The following is a 26,247-nucleotide window of genomic DNA, read 5'->3' as shown; positions in this document are numbered from 1 at the left end:
GAAGGTGGATTTCCACCCGATGGACTTGGCAGCTCTCCTGCAGGTCCATGCACTCAGTATTGATCTTGCTGTAAGATGAATAGAAGATGAATAGTGATATGGATTTTTTTTTTTTTAATTCTTTTTTGGGCACGTCTAAATATGGCTGGCATTCACGAGAGTCTTGCCTAAGGGTTGGTATTAATCTAAACTAATCAAGATAATATATAACATTTCTATGTTTTAGATCTCAGTGCAGTTTCAGATTTAATTATTACTAAAAAAATGTTTTTAAACTTCTCTCAACTTCTGACCGTATCTGTGTATCTGCAGCACAGTAACACACCGGCAGTGGGAAGGCACAGCTTTAATGCACCTAGAGTTAATGCCTGGATGTACTAAACTTCCCATGTAAACTTTTTCTACATGTGAACACAGCATCAGCAGTTTCTTGATGAAGTCCGTACACAATTAAGGAATACAGACGCTTCCCTCGTTTTTATTAATTTGCTCGCACTTGATTCAGATCGTGCCTCCTGGCTAACCTTAGCATCGCCCTCCTCCAATTTGCATGAGTACGTGTAAAGTTAAGATTGTAACGCTGAGAGATTAGAAAACCTCATTTCTTTATCAAAAGATCTAATGCGCTCTAATATTTTTACACTGGCAATGGGCACCAAGCTACCCGAGCGCTTTTGGCAAGGGCACCTATAGCCTCGTGGCACTCCTGGGCTGCTGGGGAGCGGCGGAGGGCTGCAGGAAAAGTTAATAATCGAGGTGAGGGTGGAATAGAAAGCTTTGGGACAGGTGGTGTGCGTCCTGCAGGGGTGAGGCTGAAGCGAGCAGCACTCGGCGCTGTGTTTTGGGCCTGGAAGTGAGCCGAACGTGGCTGAGACAACCGAGAGGGCTGAAGAGACTGAGGGAGGCTGAGGGGACTGCGCCCACCGTGGGGCCGAGGGGACCGAACAGACCGACGAGGACCGAAAGGACTGCGCCCACCGTAGGGCTGAGGGCGCCCTCTGGGCGCTGGGGCCGCTCCCCCCGCGATAGGAAGCCGGAAAGCGCCGCAGGAGCCGCCGCGGCGGAGGGGCGCGGGGGGGTCCCGCCTGCCACAGCCCCGAGGGGCGCCTTGCTGCGGGCGGAGGACGTCGCCCGCTTCCCGCCTGCCCCCCTTCCCGCCTCCGAGGGAGGTGCGCGAGCCCCCGGGGCGCGGCGCGGCGCATGCGCGGCGGCGGCGCGGAGTTGTGAATGGCGCGGCTGTTCGGCGGAGTTCGCGAGGCGGGGAGGAAGTCAGAGGGGAGGGAGGGAGAGCGGAGGGGGCGGCGGCAGCAGCGGCTGTGCGCGCGCGGCGGGAGGAGCGGAGGAGAGGGGAGAAGGGAGGGAGGAGGGAGCGGGAGGGGGGGGGGGCTCCGGCGGGGGCTAACAAAGGGCGAGGCGAGTGGCGGGGCCGGGACAGCGCGGGGCGGGCGGAGGGCAGCGGCGGCCCGGCACCATGCCGCGGGTCGTCCCCGACCAGCGCAGCAAGTTCGAGAACGAGGAGTTCTTCAGGAAGCTGAGCCGAGAGTGCGAGGTGCGGCGGCGGGCGGAAAGTTTGCGCGGAGGGCCCGGGGAGGGCGGGGAGCGCGGTCCGTGCGCTGCGCTGCGCTTATCGGCGCTGCTCTGATTGCGCCCTGTTCCCGCAGATCAAGTACACCGGCTTCAGGGACCGGCCCCACGAGGAGAGGCAGGCCCGCTTCCAGAACGCCTGCCGCGACGGCCGCTCCGAGATCGTAAGTGCCGGCCGTGCCGCCCCGGGCCCCGCCGCGCTGTCCGCGGGGCGCTTTGCCGGCTCCCGGCGCGCCTCGGGCCGCGCTGCCCGCAGCTCCCGGGGACGCGGCGCCTTTCCGGGGCGAGTAGCGCCGTCCAGAAGGCGCTGGGGAGAAGTCCCGCCCGAGCCGAGTGATGCTCGCCCGAGCTCGGTCGGGCGCTTTTCGAAGTCGCTGTTGGCAGCTCCCCTCGCTCGCTCGCCGGACGGCGGGTTTGCGCTCCTCGGAGCCGCGGCCGGGCGCGGCGTGGCTGTGAGCGCGGCGAGGTGGCGGCCGTTTCCTGCTCGATCGCCGCCGCGCCGCTCGGAGCTGGGCGCACGCACGGGTCAGCCCTTCTCCGTTTATGACACGGCGAGGTAGGAGTTTCCTTCCCGCAGGCAGACCCCGCGCTCGGTCTGGGACGGCGCTTCGGCTCTCCGTCGCGGTGACGCTGCCTGCACAGCCGCGCTGCGGTGTGGCTGAGCGCTGATTGCCGCGGCAGATCGCGCTCGCTGCTGGCTGTGGGCAGGATACCTTTTTTCTGAGGAACTTCATTGTAACTAGACTTACCTGCGCTCGTTCCCTGTGGTCTGGGATCCTGTGCTGCTGTGTTTTTACACTCATTTTTCATTGTGTGTGTGTTTGCTGGCGTTAAAAAGTCGCCAGGGAAACAATGGGGAGGTGAGGGAAGCGGGCTGCCGGCCTGTGGGGCTCTTGAGCAGGTGGAAGTGTGAAGTGCCTCAGTCTGTCCCTTTCAAAGGGAAAATAAAAGGGGACGAAAGGCGTTCAGCTGCTAACCGGCTTTCTAATGCAATTTATGCCGTTATTTCTGTAAATGAGAAGTCGCTGTAGCTTCACCTCTGCACTTCTAAGCGTGCTGTCTGTCTTTGCCAGAGCCCCATCCCTTGGAAGGGAAGCCACCAGCGATGTCTGTTCTACATATTTTTTCATCGACTTAATTATAAAACAGCCTCTACATTTCTTGATCTGAAACATCTGGTTTTGTTCTGTGAACAAGGCACAAGTAGTTGGGTTTATTTGGAGACGCAGTGTGTGTAATGACTGATGTTAAGAAGAGCTGGCCGTCTCTTATTTTTTTCATCTTGAATGTTTTTCCAGACATCAAGGATGTAGTCTTTTATCTCCAAAGGGAGCCTCAGCAAATGACCTTACATATTTTTTCAGCAGACAGAAAATGAAAACAGAGCAGCTGAAGGCTCTAATGTAGAACTGGCAGTAGATTGTTGCTTCCTTTTATCAAATAACTCGTTTGAGTAAGGAAAATAATTACCAGTACTAGTAGGAAAAGAACACATGGAATACCAAATCATGTTACTGTTTCACTGGTGTTAAATTGCTTTTATAACTTTAGAATATACACAGATATTTTGATTTTGGAGGCTTCTGATCTGTGCTTGATTGGAAGGTGTTTACGTGCGTTTACGCAGCATGGATGTAGGTCGTGCCAGCCTCGTGCTACCTGGTGGCTCCTTGCACTTCAGACTGAGCTTTAAAAGGCTCTGCGTAGCAAATAACAATGTACTCAATTTCAGTTTTATTACCAAAGTGGTGGTCTGATTATTGTTCTTCTCATGTGTTTATTTGTTTAGTAACAGCAACAACAAAAATGCTGGGTCCAGGGTAGATCTGTGTGGTTACTAGCGAGGCTATTCTTGCATTTTTCAGTACCGACCAATGATTTTGAGGCAGGGTGTTTTACTTGGTCGGTTTCATCTGCACAAAGAGAGGAAACGGGCTTCAAAAATCAAGAGAGTAAGTTTGCCACACAGCTTCTGAGGCGCTTATGGTCTACGTGTTGCCTGCGTGGCTCCGTGAGGATGTGAAAATTTGCGTACTTTCATTTTCTTTTTTTCTCTAGTATTTTCCCATGCTTTTTCACAGTTCTCCTGCACAAGTTTAGGCACGGGGTGCTTCTGCATCTTGCTCAGTTTCCCAGGGAGCGAGTGCAGCTCTCCTGCCCAGTGCCCTCGGGGCCTGCGGGATCTGGAGCGGTCTGGAGCACTGCAGAGGTCTGCTCTGCATTCCAGGATCTCGCTCCTTGACACTTGGTTTTAAGTGCCTGAATTAAGGAGTAGAAAAGATGTATTTGCTGAAGATGCTCAGAGATAGGAAAGTAGTTCTTGAGCAGGCGAAGCGGTGAGGGTCCGTCAAAAGTGTTCAGTATTTTTGTTGGTTTGTATGTCAGCAGAATTGCTTGGAATAGTGAAGGGGATAATGCAAGATAATCAAATGCTGATGGTCTGCAGCCGTCGCAGCTTTGATTCTTTATATCTGTGCAAGCGCAGCCTCCATGAAGGTTCTGTTCCATGGATTGAAATGTGCCTTTGGGTATCGTACGGCAAACAAATACTAATGTGCAGTGCAACATCCCTTCAGTGCCAGCAGAACTGATTCTTCAGTTCTAATGGCACTGAGAATGAGCTTACCAGGAGGTAAAAGAAATAAAATTGAATTAACAAAAAAATCTTTTAAATGTAGTTTGGAATAGGATGTGATTGCAGAGTGTTAGTCGCCCTTGTTGAGGGGGAAGAGTCGAGACAAAGCACTTCTACTTTCAAAATGGGAGGTATTAATCCTGTGTCAGTGTTGCAGTACATGACCGGAACTGTCTTAAATAACATGTAGAGCTGTTGTGTCATAGATAGCAGTGCAGTCATAGTTATACCACCAAGTTGCTGAATTCTGGGCTGCTTGAAAGGAATCTGCTTGTCAGGAAGAGGCAGCTGTTAGAGCAGTGTTCCTATGGCTTTCAAGAAAAATTGTATTCTGAGATAATGACTGTTTAAATCTAAGTGATCCTAGTGATCAGTACAGTATTGTTTGACTGCAGCGAAATATATTTGACCGTGAGATTTTGAGCGGAGTTGTGTTCTGGCAGTACCCTGCAGGATTTGCATGCTTACAGGACACATTGCAGCGTACCGCAGAAGGGAAATACCCTGAATCAGGTTTCCATTGGCGGGAAGAAAAAAAAATGCCTCCCCATCTAGAAGTTGGCATGCTGTGCACTCCATGGAGCTGATAAGATGTGCAAATAAATACGGAGAGTTTATAAAGAAAACAATCTTATTTTCGTTTGAAACTGTAGGAAACATTCACTTGGTAGCAGTGTATGCTTTTCCCAATAATTCAGTCCCTTTAATGATTTTACAAAGGGCTGCTGCTGAGAATTCCTGCTCCGATGTATTCTGACAGCATCTTGGATTTCACTGGTGTCTTAATGTGACAGCGCGACTTAGTCCTGCAGTGCTTAATAGAGCTGTGGTGACTCTTACTTATCTGTGGACAGTACACGAGGAATATCTCTGCTTCAGTTCAGAGAACTGTACATCCAGGTGCATGTATATATTCTAAGAAGCGTGTTCTTTTCTTTCAACAAAACTGTTCCTAGTAACAGGTCTCCGGAGTTCATTTTCCTTCAGAAGTACTTCTTTTTAGAGATATGCAAGCTCTTTAAAAAGCATGGGCAATTTTTAATGTTTCAGATCCTAAGTTGGTGTAGGGTATCCATACAGAACCGAAATGACAGATTCTAATGTCAGCAAAACTGATTTGAAAGGAGTATTGATTCCATGTTGTATTTTATATCCAAAGCAGCCAATGGCAAATGTTGTCAAAATGGAATCAGATGTTTGTAACTTAATACTTAAGAAAAATGATGAGTGCATGTTTTTGACTTTAAGTATTCTCTATGCTGCCTAGCTTAAGACATAAACTGATGTAAAAATAAATGACTGCCTGCATAATTTATGTAATGTCTTGCTCCCTGATCCTGTTTGTATTGATTTTTCTAAAAGGCTTTTGTGGCCACGGGAACCAATCTGTCTCTCCAGTTTTTTCCGGCCAGCTGGCAGGGGGAGCAGCGGCAGACACCGACCCGGGAGTATGTCGACTTTGAGAGAGAAGGAGGCAAGGTAAGAAGGAAATTGCTGCCACTGAAAGACATTTTTATACTGTGCTGATGGTCTTGTTGGTATGGATTGCATGTGTGATGCAGAATTGCCAATATCTCACTTCTGCTTGCAAGTAGTCGTACGAGTACAGGCGTGAGTTGGCAGGAGAAACTCTGATATCATTTCGTTTTAAAGCATGCTCATATTTTTGGAGGGAAACACATGGCCAGTCCCAGTGGCTTTTTATTATTCTGAAGAGCAGAGCTTTATTTCTGTGGTTGTGGTATGATAAAATTTTGGGGATCAGTTTAACTTGCTAATATGGAGTAGGTGCTTCTAGAATAGTACAGAGTTAGACCTCAGCGAGCAAGTTGGCATCAACAAATGTGAATTTGCTTTCTGAGCAGGTCTTTGGGTCTCAGGCTTCTAGTTGATACAGCAAGAATTCAGTGTGCTGTTCAATGGAATCTTTTCTTTTTTTTTCCTCAGTTTCACTGTGAGTGATAATACAGAATAAGAATTGCTTTCAAAGTTCATTTATGATTTTATTTTTCTTTTCTTTGGTGGTTGTCTGATGAACTGATATTGAAAGTGCGAATTCCTTAATGACAGTGATGCTATGTGAAACAGTGTTAGATTTAAAGCCTGGTTAGAGTAAAGTTACTGAAATCACTTATAACTGGTTCTCTTTCTACAGGAGAAACATACCTTTAAAAATGTAGGTCTTACCTCTGTTACTGTAAATTCAAAGATGGCTGAAGTCCATGGGAGACTTTCTGCTGAGCTGACTGGGTTTGGACCAGCACTTGAGATCCCTCAACCTTTATTCTGTATAGTTTCTTTTTACTTCAAAGGTTTCAAGAGACTGTGAAGTTCTTCCTTTTGTCTAAAAGTTTATGCCCAATCTTTTAACAAGTAAATGCAACCAAATCTAACAGGCTGCAGGAAATATCCGAAGCGTATTCAGGTTTAGCAGCATATTGTGGCATACTTTTTAAATGCTGCTAGGTGGAAGATAAACATTTCCTATACTAGGAGAACCTGGTTGGAAGAAGAAAAAAATTCCTGAGGGCAGATACAGTATTTGGAATTCAAGTTAATGAGGATTTTTGGAAAAAAAAATTGTTTTCCATTTAGTCCTGTGAGGCTTCCAGAAGCTTGACAAATTGGGGGAGAAGGAGTGAAGTTGGCTATGCTGGGTACTGACTGCTTTGCTAAGGAAACTGAATTGAATCTGGCTCTTATTGAAAAATATTGATTCTGGCTCACAATTGAATGAGGAATTTTTCTTGTGATGTGTAAGAAGACTGAAGTCTCTCTTCTTGCCAGTTGAAAAATAATGTTATTTACTCCTGTGATGCTTCTAACTTTTTGTTTTCTCTGAATGATTTCTTCAAGTACTGAGAAGTGTTTCGTCCATTTTCTCGTGTTGTCATAATTGGTGTAAGAGCTGGGCAGACGCGCTGCGTATTAAAATAGAACATGAGCCTCATTAATGTGTGCCGCTCCCTGTTTTATGTCTGTTTACAGTAAATTCTAGAGTGCTTCACTAAATCGCTTAGAATATTTCATCTGCATCAGGCTGGAGGTGGACAGGCTGTTAAATGGGACTGGAGCTGTGCTCCAGTATGAACAAAGCACAGATTCGCCGTTGTAATCAGGCTTTACTGTTATAAATCACATGTGAATGCAGGCTTGCTCTGCACAGAATTAAACTTGTCTGAAAGCCACTCCCATAACTTCAGAGAGAAGTAAGCAGAATGGCAGAGAGCTGCCTACGCTATCAACAAAACAGTTAAGTGTTTTATCATTTGAAGTGTCTGAGATTTTTCTTTTCCATAGATTCCTGTAGCCTAGTTTTATTAAGAATTTCTTTCACAGGCTTCAGGAGTCTCTTAAAACCATGTGATTTTTTGTAGCTCTGTGCAACATTGTTTTATGAGCTTTGATTCTTGAGGCAGTGCATAATGTGTGTTTGTTCATCGCTGGACTTCAGCCAGTAGGGCATGTTTTTAATTATGTGAATAAAAAGGGCTATGGGGGGAGCTGTCAGTTAATTATTATTTTAGGCATTAGTTTGAGATCTAGCATGTAGATAAACTTACTGTGCTAGAATATTTCTGTTCTGGAATTCTGGTTCAGTGTTTGGCCAAGCAAGTCGTGGCCCAAAATAGTTTATCCGGAGTTTGTGCGTCGCTGTTGTGCCCGGGCAGCTTTGTACACAAATTGACCGAGTCAGCAGCGTGGCATCTGCTGGAATTACCTCCTAAATGGCTGAGCTTCCGAAAGAGAGAGAGACCCTTGTGAGTCCACCTGGAGCTCAGGACTCTGAACGTTCATTTCATCGGCTGAGGTTTTTCAGTCTGGTATTTCCTCACTCGGGGGTTTTTCCTATGCTTAATTTGACTTCCAGCATGACGTTTCTGATGTTTGCGATGGGTGGGAGGGCCTCTAGTGAGTACCTGATCTGCTCAAAAATAGAATAGCTAAGAGTTCTCATCGTATTTCTGCTCGTTTTAAACTCAGATGTCTTCCTTTTATTTGAAATGGCTTTCATGTCTTATGCTCTCTTTGTTCTGTAGCAAAAGTAATTGTATTCCTTTGCTATGAGCAAAAATACACATAGCAGTAAAAATTGCTCCCTGGACTCCTTGACTGTAAAAACCATAGAACGCTGTTTTGTTACTGTCTTGTATGGGGTGGGGAGGGTGTCAGGTTGAATGCATGTCCTCTTTCTGGATACCTTAATCAGCAGAGGCTTCCTGGTCCTGTCTATGGTCAACTAATGCCCGTTTCTTCTTTCCTTCACGAGCGCACGAATAAGTGTTTTTAAAAAATTCAGAGTCAAAACAGTGTAGTGGAGTCATCTGTTGCCTGAAATCTCCTGTAATTGAATCCTGGAGTGAAACAGAGCTTCACTTTCTCCTTGGTATCATTAATTTCTTAAAGTAGTTCTCTTGTACTTCGTGGAGTTTTGCTAATTTTTACTGCGGTCCTATATTGATCCCATATGAACTCCTGGCTCAGGGTGTATGTGAGGGTGTTGGTGCTTCTTAACATTTTACTGAAAGTCCGCTTGTTTTGTTATGAACTGTGAGGTGAGATCAGCTTTTTTTTTTTTTCCCCATAGTTCATTTTGTATACTTTTTATGGTAAGATAAAGCATTTGTATTTTTATTTCTTAAACTCAAAGCATGTATATAGCCTGCTCTTTCTAGCCTCAGTGCATGTTAGCTCTCAGTGTTCCTTTTTGTTGTTTAAATATCACTTACCACACTGAAGAAGTGTGTGAAGTTGTTTTACTTCCCCTCCCCTGTCTAATACTATTCTCCATCTCGTTTCTAATGCAGCTTAACTTCCTGTCTGCTGTTCAGCAGCAGCTGCTCATAAACCAGAATCTTATTTTAGTGCAGTGTGCTATACACCCCACGGTTCTGGAGGAAAGCACATCAGACAGGATTAGAATTGATCTGGGTACCTGGCATACCACATGTGCAGTGCAGCTAGGAGTTCTGCTCATCGACCATCACCTCTGTGCTAGCCTAAGTAAAGAACACTGGACTGAAGGTGCTGAGTTTTTCCTCACGTGGTATCTCCGTCATAACTAGGAAACGCTTTAGGTTGTTTTGAAGTGCTTGAATGAATCCAGTGATTGCACAGTGGTCGCTACAGAAGTGCAGTGAGGAAGAAAAGAGTATTTGGGTGAAAACTGAATTTAAATGGCAGTCAACAGTGCCAGTTTTCTTCTTGACCTCTATTCTCAGTGGAACTTGTGGCTTGATAAATAGGAATTGTCCCCAAATCAACTTTTTCTGACGTCAGCAATAAACTTTTGCAGGCTATTGGAGTGATATACTGACTGCTCTGTTTTTTGAGCAAATGCAGTTTACAGTCAAACATAGGATTATAGCGTAACAATCAGAATTTGCTTGGAAAGTGAAGGCTTAATTTGGTCCACACCTATTTTTGAAGAACTTAGATGAAATATTAATTCATTCAAATTAAATTGGAGTAGCAGCTTTTTATTCCTTGTTTGGGTTGTTTTGGGTGTTGTTTTGGTATACTTTTGAACAAATTGGAGAAACTGATTTATAGTTTCAGCTTTCGTTTTTTAGTCTCGTTGAGTTGCCAAGTTGCTGTATTCCTTAAGCTCCTGTGTCTGCAGTCCACCAGCAGGTGAGACTTGTGCATTGTCTCCCTCTAAAATGTCACCACTAGCAGTGCTATGGAGCAGTTATGTATTCTCTTTACAACCCTGAGTCCCTGGACAAAAGTGATTTTGCTTTAACTTTTTCTGGGTGCGCATGCGCTGAATGCTGGGATTTAGAGGGGGAAAAATGTGTTTTAGGGCCATATTAACCAGTGTTCATATTGTGATATGCCACCACACATGGGGAGCCATCTTCACCATGAGATGCGTGTGGCTGTAAGAGTCGTCAAGACTGAGTCACTGCCTGTCTGTAGTAATTCAATGCTCCTTCGGATGACTCGGAGGTCTCTGTTTAAGGCACCGAAGACAGTGCTACAGTCCTGAAGAGCTGGGTGACACCTAACAGAAGTTCTGGAGCCAATTCTAATAGGGGTAGGTGTACTGTGAGCATGTGAGACATAACTTAAGTAAAAACATAGCAAATGTTGGCATTGAAGCAGTACTGTGCACATTGTAATGAACATTATCTTAATATGTGAGGACTACTTGTTTCCCAGGAGCCGTCCTGCTCATAAGCAGTTTCTCTGCAGAGTGGTCTTGTTGCTCTACAGATGAAAACTCAGGGGCTGAGGTTTCTTGCATAGATTTGTACAGTCCTTGGCTGACTTTTAGGCCAGTCACTAACACAGTGGTGGATGAGGATAGCAGTATCTTAGGGTCAAGTGTTTAGCAGTGTTCAGCAGCTGTTTTCTCCCGTTGTGCTGGCAGAATGATGGAGAATTCCTCTCCTGCCTTATTTTTAGTTTAGCATGGGATGGTAGAGATGTGACTGGAGCCTGTCCTTGGTGCTGGTGCTTTCCCCAGTAGCCTTTCCAAGTCATCGTACTGTTACCACTGTTCTCGTATTGCTACATCACTTTGACTGAACTGTTCCTTTTCCTTCTCAGCTCTGTCAGATGACCCCACAACCCCAAAATGTTGTGGAGCTGGGACAGCCAAAGGGATTTTCTGTGAAATGAAGTGTGGTGGGTGCTGAAGGCATGTCAGCTTGCTCAGCCTCTTTGAGGGCCTTGGGCCTGCGTCAGTTTGGAGAACTTGTTGCCCTCGTGAAGCCCATTTTGCTGACGTTCCTTTATGGCTTTTTAAAGCTTGTTCTGTTTTTAAAGCTGTCCAGAGTCAGCACGTATTTGTTCTGACAGCAGGTAGGATAGGTTTGCTTTTGTAACCAGTTCATACTCAGCCTGGCAAAACAGTTTATTTACTTACTTACTGGAGTTGTGTGGCAGAAGTCCTAGCAAGGCTTAGCATATAAGAAGAATCTGCTTTCCTGGATGGTTCCCAGTTTTCATTCATGATCATCTGTATGGTCTGAGTAAAGTGTCAGTTTTGTATAGGTGTTTGTGGTTCCATACTTTACTATTGGGTTTGTGTTTTAAGACGTTCTTTTTAGCAGAGACTGTTCTTTTCTGTTTTTCTTCAGAAATAGCATTTTCTTTGTTTATGCTCGTTTAGCCTTTTTCTTTAATGGAGAAAAACTTTTTCTTCTTTTTCCTATATACTTTGAGGTGGTATTTATAATGACCTGCTGTTGCATAGAGAACTACTTAATCAAAGCTCCTTTTTAAGATGGGTGGTCATAGCATGTATCTTATTTCTTTTCCTTCAGAGCTGGGAGATGGCTGTGTCTGCATCCAGTTTGCTCACTGTTCAAGGTTAGGAGCTTGTTTTTGGGGAAGGAAAATTTTTAGAGCTTGTTAGGTACATATTGTCCTGTGCACACAAGCAGTCACAGGCTGAGGTTTGGACAGTTGTTCCTGAAGACTGATTTATTGTAGGGTGCTCTCCTCCGTTAGAGCATGAGTCACAGCAGATGTCTCTCATATGACAAGTGTCCTCTGTCTTTTCTCCCTAATCCTTTTTCTCCCCCTGCCCTCCAAATACTTCTCTTGCTGCACGCAGCCGTGTTCATGTGTTACGATACGTACAGTGATTATGCCACTTTGAAACAATACTTATGAACAACTCCTAAAGCATGTTTGTGCTGTTTGGGATGCCTGCTTTTCAACCGTTTTCTGTAGGTCGTAAGTGCTTTCTGATCTGCCTCAGTCATATTTTCGATATTATCTCAAGCTAAAAGTCTAAGTGTAGTGATCTAAATGCATCCATTAGAGTTCTGTAGACAGGGCCTCAAAATTAGTCATAGTGTCCTCTTAGAGTCTCCCAGAAGAGAAACAAAACCAGAGTAAAGTGGTGAGCTAAACGCTGCATTTGGGAACCAGCGATACAGGAGGACACGTGAGCTGTGGATGAAAGCAGTACTTAAGAGCTCCACAGCAAAGATATTGGAACAAATCCAGACATTTGGATTATTGAATCCTCTTGTTTGCATATCAGTCTCCACTTACTAAACAAAGCTGTTAATGTTATGCTTCTCTACTCTTCTTATAAATGAATGAGAAAAGTACAAGCGTTGCCGTTGAAGAGGTCTGTTCTTTGTGAAAAACCACTTCATGCTTCATGTTCTAAAAAATACTCAGCGAGATGATTAAAGGTTTGCTACAAGAAACTCATTTTTCTGAAAGTTACTGAAGTGTTTCTTCAAGCTTTGTTGTCCAAAGCACAAGTAACAAAATGAGCTAATTAGCTTGCATAATTGCATATTTGATGTTTAGCAAGTTGGGCTGATGAAATATGCACTGTGACAATAATAGGGGAAAAAAACAGGGCTTTTTTCTCATGTAAGATTGCTGCTCTAAGCACATGTGACTGCTAATGAAAGGATCATCTTTTGGAGAATAGCTGATGCTGCAGATGTTTTGTCTGAGCAGACTGTCCATGTATTTTGTGCCACATTAATATCTAGACTTGTACTAGTATCCAAACTGTAGGTATTAGAGAAGTCTGTGCAGAAATTCTGCATTCTTGTTGTGTTTAAGGTAGTACACTTAAACAGTTGTAGGCCACAGCTCTGGATCTTGGGACTTTGCAACTTTTTTTGTCTGTTCACCTGAGTGTATATGCAGAAGACAACTCATATGGAAGGAGTCAGAAGAAGTTCTTAAACCTGGCATAATTTTTGCAGTAAGGATGGTTAAACTTGAATTTTCTACTGAAACAGAGAGATTGGTGTCAAAGTGTTGTTTGTCATAAACTTTAAGTATCTAGAAGTCTGAAATCTAGGGAAGGAAGCAGCTACGTAACAGTTATGGGAGCCTTTATGTCCTGGTGACATCGCTTGTTGGTTACTAAGGAGGAGCAAACACTGATGAAAGAGATTGGAGGTGATGAGAAGAAGTTGTAACTTTTTTTTCAGCCAATGTATTCCTTTAAAAAAAAAAAAAAGAGGAAATGAGAGGAAGAAAATTAAAAAAAAAAAAAGCCCACATTCTTTGGTAGAGACGATCTTGGGCTTTTTTTTTTTGTTTTCTTTTTGGAAAACAAATACAAGCCTGAAGAATGCTTAAGAATAGGAAAACTAAGGCAGGAAAGCGTCTAGACAAAATAAAACAACTGTAGTAGTGTATTTTTCTCGTGCTGCTAAAGAGCGTTTGAGGATTTCTTCATAAAGCCTGCATGCTTCCCGGTTTTGTTTTGGGTTAGTTTGTCTTTTTGGTTTTTGGATGCTGAGGACGAGCGTTTTCACTCGGCCGTGGGCAGTGGGCAGGCGTCGTGCGTCCTGCTGCTTCCAGCAAGGGGAACTGCAGCGCTCCGTGCTGTGACTATAAAACCTGCTGGCCTGGTGGGTTTCCTGCAAGGAAAACTCAGGACTTCAGTTGTAGCAGGCCAGAAAGAAGGTATTCCTAACCACTTCAAAAGGTCTTGCAACAAACTGTTCATGAAATACGCAGGATGGTACTGTCTCGACAAAGCGTTTAGAGAAGCACTGTTTTTAGCTTTGTACTGATATCTGGAACTTGAGGCTCAGGCTTTTGAGGAAGTACAGCTTATGTCTGCTATGATTTTTTTTTTTTTTCCCCAGCTTAAAAATAATTAGTAGCTGGTCTACAGGGAATAAAAAAAAATAGTGCAGAAGAGATTGAATCCATTCTCCAGTCCTGCAGACCAAGCACTGTTGGTTCTGTTCTGTCCCTTCCAGGTCTTGTTCTGGGCACATTCTAGCTGCCTTTTGGCTAACCGAAGCTATATTTATATTATTTGCTATTTTCTACAGAATAGTTTTGATGCAAAATTTTTGGGCTGAGGAGAGCTAAGAGGTTGTTATAGTATGCAAAACAAAAATGACTGCCTTGCATTATTTTAAGGCTTGATACCACACTACTTGCGGAGTGAATGTTCATGTGTTAGTTGTTGACTGCACCTCTTACTGTATGTGCTTCAGAGAAGTGCTTCATTTCTGTGAAGGAACCTGATTCAGCTATGTTTGTGCTTAGGGAGATACTGCAAAACTAATAACTTGAAGATTTTCTAACTTTTTTTTGGTAGTATCATCTTACTGTGCCTTGATACTTGGACTAGTTTCAGCAAAAAAAGCCACGGATTTCAAGTGCTGTGGATGCTGCAGCTTCTTCAGAAAAACTTTAAAGGATAGTGACCAGAATGACAACAAACTCACTCAGTGCATGAGGACTTGCATCTTGTCTGTCATGTAGCCTGGCTCTTCTCAGATTGAGTGGTACCTTTAGCTGAGAAGAATCAGAAGGCATACGAATTGTGTTCTTATTTGTGGATGTGCCCATTCTTCTATTGTTTAATTACTTTAAACGGGATGTTGGTCTGGTTTTGTGCTGCTTTTATTTTTTTTCCTCCTTCTTTTATAAGTTCTGGTTTAGTGCAGTTTATTTGCATAGCTTGTGGGGTTTCTTCTTTTAAATCCTGCTTAGGGCCAAGAGGGGAGGCTGTCAAAGCGCTGAATGCTTAAGCTCAACCTGAGCCTGCAGTGTGCAGCTTCAGCCCTGAAAACCAACTGTGGCCTGGGCTGCATGAGCAGAGCAGTGGCAGCAGGCAGGGAGGGGCTGTCCCCCCTGTGCTCATCCCCACCTGCAGCACTGCATCCAGGCCTGGGGCCCCAGTGCAAAACGGATGCAGAGCTGTTGGTCTGGGTCCAGAGGCCATGGAGATGCTCAGAGGGCTGGAGCACCTCTCATATGGAGACAGATTGCAGGAGACAGCTGGGGGTATTTGTCATGGTGATGAAAAAGCTCTGGGCATGGGAGTGGAACTGGATGGGCTTAGGTCCCTTTCAGCCCAAACCATTCTGTGATTCTGTAAAGTGCTCAAGAACAGGATTAAGGTATGAGGGCAGAGAAGGCAAGTTCTCCTGCCTCTTTCTCAGGTCAGAGTTATTTTCTGTTAGCTGCTTGCCCATATTGCCAAAGTCGGGTATTTTCTGGCTAATGTGGTGCACACTCACATTAGACGTTTCAAAAATACAGGTTTAAGAGATTGTTTATTTGTATATATATATATATATATATATACAGGCAGCATGGTGTAAATGATATTAGATAAACCTCTCTTTCTAAACCCTCTCTGGGATTCCTAGTAATAACTGTTTTTTGTCATGCTATTTTCTGAGAGCTTCTTAAGAATGAATTTCCAAACCAATTTTGAAATTTGTGTCTGGAAAAAGAATTTTGTCAACGTGGCAGAAAACTGTATATGTCCCTGTGAGTTAACAGGCTTTATGAGCAGAAGCATTTCTCAGTTACATGCATGCATACTTGTAGCGGCTCTTAGCAATATTTTGCTGTAGCAATATTCTTTTCAAATACTGCAAGAAAAATTGTGTCTTTTTTAATGCATGGCGTTTCAGAAGGGGAGATGTGAAATCCGGTTGTCTTTCTCATGTAGAATCTAGTGGTAAATATGGGCTGAACATTTTCACAGGGGAAAACCCCAGCAAGTATTTGCCTCTCAGATGATCCCTATATCCTGCTCCTCGTGTTTTGCTAATTCTGAGTTCCAGCTATGTGGTTGGCTTCCTCCATGTGAAGGTGTATGGAAGGAGTATGAGTATGAGGCATCTCATGTTGGGAAACATTAGACTTCTTTTGTAGAAACGTTGCAAAAAACAGCAAGCTGCCTGCATTTTCCTTTGTATTGGGATGATGCTTTTGGATGTTCGTGGTCAAGTGTTGTGTATGGTGCCTGCTTAGTGCCACTATTACAGTATTTAGCAAATATGAACTGTATTTGTAGATATTAAACAACATGCATCGCTTCTTTGCAGCAGCATTTTAGATTTTTTTGTTGATTTTTGATCGTAAATACTGACCAGTGATCTTAATCCAGGAATAAAATGCTGCTTTCTCCACAGATTTTAATCACATTTGTTCCGACATCATTAATGATTCATACCTGTTTTAGGTTATAACTTGTTTTTAGTAAGCTGAAATAGTAAGCTGCATAATTTAATGAGATGTTGATCTGCTTTGGAGAAGGAGTCATGGTTCCATAGTTTAGCTAACTATGCAAAACAGATGAAAAATTATATATGTCTAAAATGGCCTTGTGAAATAAGGCTGTCCAGTGAAGTGCAAAGCAGTGCTTTTCTGCTTGGAGAAAGCAACAGTTATCACTGTAATATTTCAATAATATGGAAGGTATGTTGGGAGAGGCTTTGTCACTGCTCTGATGCTGCTTAACAAGATGCTTTCAGCGGGGGTCTGCAGCTGAGTTAGTTTGCTGTGCAGGCTGGTAAGAACGGACGGTGCTGCAGAGCGTACCGTAGAGCTGGCAGCACGCAGTACTGGACAGTCAGGTTCTGCCGAGGAGCTGGCACTGCTGGCAGGTACTTCCTGGGCTGCTTTTGTTGTTTGAATAGAGTACGTTCTTTCCTGAAGAATTGCACTGCTGCTGTGCTACTGCTTGTTGTCCAAACCCTTCCTGCTGTAAGTACTTCTATTCCTGAATAGAACTTAGAGTGAATGTTTCTCACAGACTTTTTTTTAGGCTGCATCTGGAATGGCCTTTGACAAGGCAGTGTATGGGTAGGCATGTGTAAATTCATAAGTTTCAGTCTGAAATGTGATGTCCTCTGTTGTTTTCAATAAACAAAATCACCACAACTGCCACCAACAAAACCTTGCTTTCCTCTTCCTGCATTTAGCAAGTACAGTATTTCAGTCGTGATCAGGCAGCATTAGAAAACTTCTTGATCAATTACTTCATAGTTGCAACTCTTCTGTTACTTTTTAATCATGCAATGTATCTGAGTTGCAATATGCAGAGGCAGAACGGACAAGAGGTGCTGTGCTCTGACAGGGAGAAGCAGGGACGTGTGGTGTGAAATGGCAGATCTAAATGCTTTACCCAGTGCAGCCCTGCAAATAGTAGTTATTAGTTAGCTCTGGGTGCAGCTATTTTTACTTCTCCTCCTGCTTCTGTTACTATTCTGTTTGCAATCCGTGGGGTAGTTTGTATTTCAGCTAATTCTTTTCTTCGGGATCATTTGTTTCTGACAGTCAGTGTATTTGTATTTCCACTGCTTTTGTGATCTTAAAGCATTGCAGCTGCATTAGAGATATATTTTCTTCTTTTTTTGAAGTGTAACAGTCAAGATCTCTTAGCAAGCAGAGTGCTTTGTTCATATTATTTTTGCTTGAGGAATTGACCTTTGTCATAGCTGATGAAATAGAGCAGCCCTATTTCATTTTTCGGGGTAAACTTTCCATAAGTTCTTCTTGTGGCCTATAAAAACTGACGCCTAGCAACTTGCACTGCTTGCCTGCTGGAGGTAACTCAGAGGAAAACGAAGAGGTTGGGAAGGGCTTTTTTCAAAGAATATCACACGCTGTACGATAGGCCTCATCATTCTCAGTCTTAAAGGCCTCTTAACAAACTGCTTGCGAAGATATTCCACTTGAAGCTCTGTGTGTGCCAAGTTTAGACTTCAATAAAACCTTGTGTTTGTGGGGTGGAAGCTGTTTCAAGATGCAGCTTTCGAAATAGCCTGAACATTTTTAAAGGCATAAGAATCAGATGCTTTGAGGTGTGAGAGGTGTAAGGATTGGTCTAAGCTTGCTGACTTCTCTGAGTTCTTCCAGTGTGTGGTGAGGTTGGACACAAAAGGATGTCACTAGGAGTGTGACAGACTAAGTGGGATTCTTCCCCTCTGCTTATTTTTACTCTTCCAGCCTCCGTTTAAAGCTGTGCTACAAGGCTTTAATTTCAGAACTGAATAGAGAATTGTTCCGTATTAATATTTGTTTACTGAAATGACAGAACCTGCTAGCTCCATTCTTGACTTGGTTGTTTTCCATCAATTTCTTTTTGATGCTGTAAGTTGTGTTTTAAGTGTTGTCTGAAGCCTTGTGTGGAGTTTTCAGCTTTCGCTGTAACTTCAGTAGTTCTTAACTAATCTAGTTATTATTATAGTCATTAGAACTATTCTTCTTTTTCCCTAAATAACTTGGGATTTTAGTGTATGTATTCTGTTGCTAAATTTTAGAGGTTTTCTTTCTTTCCTTATTTCCTAGCTTGCTTCTCCTCGTGCTCTGCTCCCTGGTTGGGACCAGCCTGTGGAAGCCTCCAGGGGAGCTGTGACCACAGCACTGTATTTGTGGCTCTGTCTGTGTACTCCTTTGAGCCTTCTGTTCAAGGCAGCCAACGAATGTGGAATAATCTCGTACTTATCAGCGTGCAGAGATGGTGCAGGGAGAAGCTGAGGTGGTGAGGTCAGCCTTGGCTGGTTCGGGGTCTTTGTCACTCGGAGTAAACGTTTACGGCAGTTTCTTTCTTAGTGGTCAGTGTTCCCTGTATGAGGTCGCTGCTGTTTAAATATTTAGAAATGGGGCATGATTCAGGGAAGGTGGGATCAAAACCACGGCGTCTGTATGTGGCTGGCCCAGGAGGAAGGCAGTGTGATGGGGCAGGGATGACTCGGAGCCCGGCATCTTCTGAATGAGTGCCGCTGGGGCATCAGAACAGGGGGGTGGGCAGCACTGCGTTGCTGGGGGCTGCTGGTGTTTTCTGGGGGTGAACTTTGTCCCCTCACAGCTGCGGGTGCTGGGATCGCATGTCAGCAGGCAGCAAGAGCTGCGTGCACCTCTGGGGGAGGAAATGGCTCAGTTGCTGTAGGGACAAGGAGCTCTTCTGTAACTGCAGGATGTGTGGATGGGGTGTTCAGATAGCGTATCTGCATCACATCTCTTCAGTACCCTGCTGTTGTGAGATAAGGATTTACTAGAGGACAAAAATAGGATGTGAAACTGAGGTCGACTAAAACAGTATTTTTCTTTCTTTCTTCTTTTTTTTTTTTTGCCTGCTTCACTATATTCAAATCAAGTCTGGCTTTTAAAATACAAACAGTGTGACATGAGCCAAGCCACTGCTTTTTTTTTTAATAGCAAAGCTAACTCAGTCAGAATTGGAGGAGAGGGCACCTTATTTAAAGGCAGATAAAGAGGACTAATGATGAATAGTTCAAAGAGTATGGAAAGTGAGATATTATGCATGAAGGTGTGGCACAGAGGGCTGCTGGTGGGTCAGGAAAGCACAAGCACAGCTCAGCTGCTTTGAGCCCCGCAGAGTGGTGTGGCATCTTCTCAAGGTGTGTGTGTGTGTGTGTGTGTGTGTGTGTGTGTGTGTGTGTGTGGTGTCATTCATCCGCAGGCCAGATAATGTGCCAGGAGATAAGTGTGTTTACTCTTGCTGGTTGCTCAGTCAGCAAGCAGTGTGTTTGTTCTAACACTGAGAACCTGTTTTTGACATGAAAGTAGCATGTCTGCTTTTCTTGTTAGAATATATATTTTTGTAATGTTACAGTGATTTATAGTGGGAGTTGGAAGTGGAAAATCTGGTTTGAAGTGAAATGAAGATTTGCATAACAGCCACCTGAATAAAAAATTCAGCTGGCATAAACTAGTAAAAAGTACAGATTTCAATGTGTGGCAGTTTACCTATGGCTCAAAATCTTGTAGGCAGCTTCTTACAAGTCTGGCTTCTGAATGATGCTAGGGAAAGCACCAGATGGGTTGGGGATGGTTTATAAGATTATATAAACGCAGTTAATCTGGGGTTAGCAACAAAACCTTGAAAGAGTTATTCTAACAAAGTCATCCTTTTATCTGGTTTTAATCCAAGTTTTATAGCTCAGTAATATGAAGGGAAAAATCAGGGTCTTTATAGAAATCAGGTGGCTTTTTCCTTTGCTGTCTTACTGTGGTTGTCAATTTTCAAAACAGAGTTCTGAAAGTTCTTAAAAGATAACTTTGTGCTGGCTTTGGGGTGTGCTAGTATCGTGTGATTGTAGACAAGGGCAGCAATATATTAATAGTCTGTTAAGCTTGGAAATTGAAAGGGAACCAGCATGGCTTTATCTGAAAAGAAGGAAATATGTGGTTAAACGGTTTTGGCTCCAGTCTTAGGTGGTTTCCATTCCCCAGAAAGAGGAGAGGGGAAAAGGAGTCTAAATTCCTTTCTCTGCAATAAAGGAAAAAGCGCCAGTTTGCTTTATTGTGTGTTTTAATAAGAGAAAAGTTCCTGCATAAGCACATGTGGCTTTCAATGTGAATTATACTAAATTTCAATGATTATATGGTAACTTCAAAACTCAGATGGCTTGTTAAGAAATTCACCCTTTCAGAGTGAAAAATGTTTATTATCTGGGTTTTGGTGCTGGTAGGAATAAAGCCTACTGAAAGCAGTGTTTGAAGGGCTCTGATTGAGGAGCAGAGTACCTTACACCATATCACGAAGGGTCAGGCTGCGTTTTGGTGCTTCATGAGCTGCTTTATCAGCTCAGCTGCTGGTCCGTGTGTCTGGAGCTGATAGTAGGCATAAGCAATCACATCACTTCTGCTAACTTGTTTCCCTTTCTTTCCCTTTGACTTCTGATGACTCTCACAGCATTTCCAGCACCGCTCAGCCTTCCAGGTGATGCTTAACCTAAGGAGGTTTTAAAGTACTGAGTTCTCAGCAGCTGCATCCGACCTTCCTGCTTTGTGCGCTGAGCTACCTACAGCCAGCACGTCATGCACTGGCAGCTGCAGGGACCAAGGCACTGAACAGTTGCTGCTGAAAAATGACTGACTAGATGACCTTGGAGGTCTTTTCCAGTCTTGCTAATTCTAGGATTCTATGGCAGTCAGTGTCAGCATAAGGTTTCTAGACAGATAAACAAGCAAACGTCTATTTAAAAAAAAAAAAAAAAAGGGAGGCAAGAAAAGAACCATGCATTCTGGAATCTGAAAAGGCTATGTTTTGCAGTCTATGGAAAGTCCTAGGTAACTCTTGATTTCCTAGCTATTTTTTTGTGCCAAAGGTTTGGGGGTGTTCAGTGAAAGGTAAACCCTGAGTGAAGATGAACAAATACTTGTGAAGGGTAACTGGTACTGCAGTACGGAGGGACTGGTCTGTGTCATAGAATGGTTTGAGTGGGAAGAGACCCTGGAGGCCATCTACTCACACTGAGCAGGGACACCCACAGCTCCATCAGTGCTCACAGCCCCGTTCCCTGACCTTGGCTGCCCACAGGGATGGGGCAGCACCAGCTCTCTGTGCAGCCTGAGCCACTGCCTCACCGCCCTGAGCGCGAAGAACTTCTTCCTTAGCTCCGATTTGAATCTCCCCTCTTTTATCTTGAAGCCATTTTCCCCAAGTATACATGCTTCTTTCTTACAGCCCCTTCAATGCTGAAGGCTGCTCTCAGCTCTCCCTGCAGCCTTCCCTTCTCTGTGCTGCACAGCCCCCAGCTCTCAGCCTGGGGAGCTCTCAGTCCCTGTAGGGAGATGTTTCATCCCTTGGCTTGTTTTTGTGGCCTCCTCTGGATGCATTCCAACAGGTCCATGTCTTTCTGCACTGAGCACTCCCATCTGGACACAGTGCTCCAGGTGAGGTCTCAAGCACAGAGCAGAGGGGCACATCCCCTCCATGCCCTGCTGGCTGCACTGCTTTGGATGCAGCCCAGGATACGGTTGGCTGTGTGGCTGTGAGGGCACACTGCTGCCTCATGTCCAGCTGCCACCCACCAGCACCCCGAGGTCCTTTTCAGCAGGGCTGTGCTCCATCCTTCTGTCCCTTGACTTGTTCTGATAGTGGCGGTTGCCATGATGGTTTTTTACCTGAACTTTACGGATCCCTTGTTAGGTTTAGGGTGCTTTTTTTTCCTTTGAATGATTCTGCCTTCTTGGAAGGGAATGACGCTTGATTCTAATGGCCTCTTTAACTGTCTGTTTTCCACTTCTGAGCCAATTAAATGTATCACTTAAATTTCTGGTATGCACATCATTTATTTTCTGTGGGATGAATGAGTGAAGACTGCTGCAAGGGAGTAATGTTGTATCTGATATGACTGAAGGGATTAATCATTACTGAGCGAGCCACTGTACGTTGTATTCATTGAAACTTCTAGTGTATGTTGGTTTACACTGAGATATGACAAGTTGTGAAAACTAAGCTCTGCAAGCAAACCTCGATTCATTTTTGCAGTTAGCATTACTTGTTTGTCAGTTGGAGTTGTGTTGTTTTTTGCTGCCTTTCTTCCCCTCATGTTCATATTGTTGGCTGCCTAGTTCTGTTAGCACAGCTTACACGAGGAAGACACACCTTCCCTCGATACAACCTGTAGCTCTTGGCCCTCCCTCTTTCTGTGCAGTGACCTGAGCAGTCCGGCACAGAGCCGAGCAGACGGGCGCAGTCAGCGTGCTTTGAAGCACCCTGTAGCCCTAAACATCAGTTACAGCTTGCTGCTGAGGGCTTGCCAGAGGATGAATGTGGAGCGATTAGAGGAGACGCTGTGTGAAATTTCCCCCTGGCTAGCTGGGCTCTTTCTGAAGACTGCTATTTTGAATGTCTAGGCAGCCCTTACATCTGGAACGGGTGCTGGCCTGTGTGCATGGTTTGCCTCTCTGGCAATTCAGCATGGACAAACTTCTGTTTCTTGAGTGGTATGACTTGCCAAGTAGGCTGAAATAACTACCAGAGGCTGATTTATTATTATTATTTTTTTCCCCCATGATTTGGATAATTTAGCTATATGAGTTGCTTTTGGTTTGTTTTTTATTCTTTCTCCTTACTAAATGGAGGGTGTTAAATTTAGTGTTGTCTTTCCTTCTTTTTAAATTTCCTGTGTGGAGATAATCTCTGGTCTTTAGAAAGGGAAATGCTTCTATTTTAAATCACTGTATCATCTTCTGTTATCTAGTAGGGCATTTTGCTCCTGCACTGTTCTTGCTGCTGTTCAGGGCACTGTGCAGATTGAAGCCAGAGGTGGGTTTTGATCATCTGGTGTTGCTGTGTTTGAAAAGCCTTTCACAAATGCTGGCGTACAGAAGGGAAGACTATTACTTTCAGCATGGTGTGCACATATAATGGATTTCACTGAATTTTGGCTTGCAAAGTTGAGGGCTGAAAGTGGTACTCGGTCCTGATTGAAGAAACTCGCATGTGGAATAAAATGCAGTGGTTTTTGGGAGGAGGAAAGCATACTCATCTAACCATTTGAACATGCTGTGAAGGATCTTCCCTGTCTGGCAGCATGCCACTCTCCTTGTGGCACGAAGGTAAGCTGACAAGAGAAGTGGTTACTTCAGTTTGAAAGCAGTAATGGAATTCTGACCAAATCCTGGTGCGTGCTGGTTTATAGAATGAGAACACAGCTCAAATGTATTCCATCCAGTATTGCAGGCAGGAGTTACAGCGTATATTTGATTAAAATGAGTTCTTGGAAAGGAGGCAGGAGAAGCCGTTAAGTGGAGTTTCATGTTACCAGTTGGCTTGGATGTTCTAAGAATATAGACAGAGGCTTCCTGCATGGCTATTTTCATTGCGCAGCCATGAAATTATACCAAATGTTTTGCTTTTATTTCAGGTGTACTTGAAGGCACCTATGATTCTCAATGGTGTCTGTGTAATCTGGAAAGGCTGGATAGATCTACAGAGACTGGATGGTATGGGCTGCCTGGAATTTGATGAAGAGAGAGCACAGGTAAGACAGCCTGCCTAAGTTACTGTGCCTTAGATGTTCCTCCTCCTGGGGGAATACATGCAGTCAGGTAACAATTGCATGTCCTAATTTGTATGCTTTCAGCTTTCATTTAGTGTACAGATAGCAAAGGAAAGTGGAAGTTCAGAAATAAGTGGTTGTAGCTGAACCAGTGTTGTAGTTAGAGCAAAGTGGTAGGAGCACTTGCAACTTTGTGATGCTTTTTAAGACTGTTACTATGCTACAGAGTAATAAATCTGAAAGTATTTGAGAAGCTATTATTGTAGCTTGAAACAACTTAAATAGCAAGTCTTTTCTAGCTGATTACCTTTTTTGTTTCTTTTTTGTCAAAGTAGCCTTTTTGTTTTGTTGTTACATGATGGAGAGGGGAAAAAACAGGAGGCACAGGGTGGGAGAAGAGTGGGATGAATGGGGTTTTCTTCTCGGTAACAGTGGTAGGCAGCTTTGTTAAGGTATGGCAGCTTTTGAGAAACTTCCTATCTGCTGGCTTCCTACTTCCGAAGTAACTTTTTCTAGCAGCTGAATCTATGGATGTGCACAAGAACAAAAGTAGACTCAGAGGAATTCAATTTTTAAGTGCTTGTTACTTATATAAGCTTCCTTATGCATCTGTAGAGTTCCCTAATTTACTCAGAGTTTAAGACAGACCTTGTCTGTTCCACTCTGTGCATCTCTCTTTCAGCCATCCTCGGGGTTTTCCTTTTAGTCATAGCCACAATTGGTCACTCTTTTACGAGTAGAAACCTTTAAATTCTACTTAAATGCAAAGAGCACTTCTCTGTTGCACATATGCAGAACTGGAGGGCATATTGATTAATTTGTCTCCATTCAAGAGCTGCAAGTATTCAAATCAGATTTTGTGTGGAGATGTGTAATTGCAAGCTTTGTGGAGCCTGGCCTCCCTCCCACTTAAGAAACCAATTTGTACATTAGATCATATTCTTTTGACTGTGTTCAGCCTTAAATACAAGTACCATGTGTCAAAACAGTGTCTTTGAAATAGTGACAGCTCTGTGTGCTTTCTTCAAGATGCCCAGAATCAATGGCAGTCTAATCTGAGAATAGTCCTTCCACCTTTTGTTTATCTGGAAAAAAAAAAAAGAAAAGAAAAGAAAAGAAAAGAAAAAAGCCACAGAGCCTAAGTTTTCCTTGAATGGTGCTGTTAGCTGCACACTCATTTCTTCCAGGGCTGAGTCAGCATTTGGGACAGCTAGGCTCCTGTTACAGCAGTGTTTTTTTTTGTTTTTTTTTGTTTTTTTTTTTTTAAAAAAAAGCCAGTAACTTCTGTAACACCGTGGGTTAGAACTCCTCTGACTTGCACATTGCAGTCAGATATAGTCCCCTGAGGATTGTGCAAGAAAAACTGCCCTGGTCCATGCCTGTTATGTTTAGTACGATGCTAAGTCGTGTGACTGAGCTGAGAGGAGACTGGCTGGGGTGTTTGCTCAGGAGCTGACAGTGTCACTCATCTCCAAAACTGGATAACTCCTGAAAGAAGAGGGAGGGTCAAGTGACCTTTGGGTTCCATTCTTCTCTTCTAATTTCATGACATGTTTTTGCATGCTCTAGGATTATTTTAGTTTTCTGATATGTATACTAATATGTATGTATTAACTACGTGGAAGAATTCTTCACAGGTGTCTTCAGGGAATATCTGTGCACTGAGCATGTGATTTGTTGTTTGTTTATTTTTTGAGAGGGAATTTATGCATGCTCTCACCTGTCAGTGCTTTCTTGTGTTTCAAGTTCAGGGTTGCTGAGCTGGAAATACTGCACACTGCATCTACAGAGATAGATTTGCACTTGATTGCAAGTGTGTAATCTATTTTCAATTTGTGCTTCTGAGCATCAGCAGTTAAGTTTGTGTTAAGTGCAAGTTAGAGAAATAAAATTAATGAGAATTTACAAGGTGATATGTCAATTATATTGGCCTGTGTTTGTTAGTATTGTAAATCTTTTGCACTGTTTAGTTTCCCTTTATCTGTCATCTGCTTCCTTTCTTAAACGTGTTTTAATATTACTGCTGCCAATGGAGCTGACTGCTGACATTGATCCCCCCCTTACACTGGTGTCAGTGGGTTCAGGTGCTTCCAGCTGTGCAGCACAGTGCCTGCAGTGCTCCTGCTTTTGTCGTGTGAGTCTTAGTAGCATTCATTGTCCCCCTGCCCACCACCCCTGCTGTTTTTGGGAAAGCTTGCTGTATGCCAATCTAGTGCTCTTGCATTTTCCTGTCTCTTATCACTTCTTACTAGTACTGGGATCAGATACGCTTTCTCCTTGTTGCCACAGTTTTTGAAATTCTATCCTTCAGCAGGTCAAAAAATGCCTCAGGAAGGAAAGTCACGTGCACAATAAAATACTTCAATTGTAACTTTTAAGCTACCATTCTTTCTATTTAATTCACAGCAAATTAATATCTCCCTCCTAAGCAGCCTCGCCTTCTGTTACTGGGAGCCTTGATTCAGCTGCTTGTTCAGCCTTCTGTTGGGCTAACGTAGTGCTTGGGTACCTTCT

The 26,247-nt window shown here is 43.8% G+C and overlaps 1 protein-coding gene across 2 annotated transcripts in view; it reads left to right on the top strand.

Annotated features, from left to right (window-relative positions):
• The first annotated feature begins 1,389 nt into the window (after positions 1–1,389).
• CBFB (core-binding factor subunit beta) overlaps positions 1,390–26,247 on the top strand; it is a 42,469-nt gene continuing 17,611 nt past the window's right edge. For both annotated transcript variants that reach the window (XM_031615395.2, XM_031615396.2), the window contains exons 1-4: positions 1,390–1,549; positions 1,662–1,748; positions 5,582–5,698; positions 23,599–23,715. In XM_031615395.2, coding sequence (XP_031471255.1) covers positions 1,472–1,549; positions 1,662–1,748; positions 5,582–5,698; positions 23,599–23,715 — 399 coding nt within the window. In that variant the 5' untranslated portion in view covers positions 1,390–1,471. The remainder of the gene's footprint in view (positions 1,550–1,661; positions 1,749–5,581; positions 5,699–23,598; positions 23,716–26,247) is intronic.

The sequence above is a fragment of the Phasianus colchicus genome, chromosome 13 (genome assembly GCF_987193195.1).
Source record: "Phasianus colchicus chromosome 13, bPhaCol1.hap1.1, whole genome shotgun sequence".
NCBI classification, from domain to species: Eukaryota; Metazoa; Chordata; class Aves; order Galliformes; family Phasianidae; genus Phasianus; species Phasianus colchicus.
This window is presented reverse-complemented; position numbering and strand designations above follow the sequence as displayed.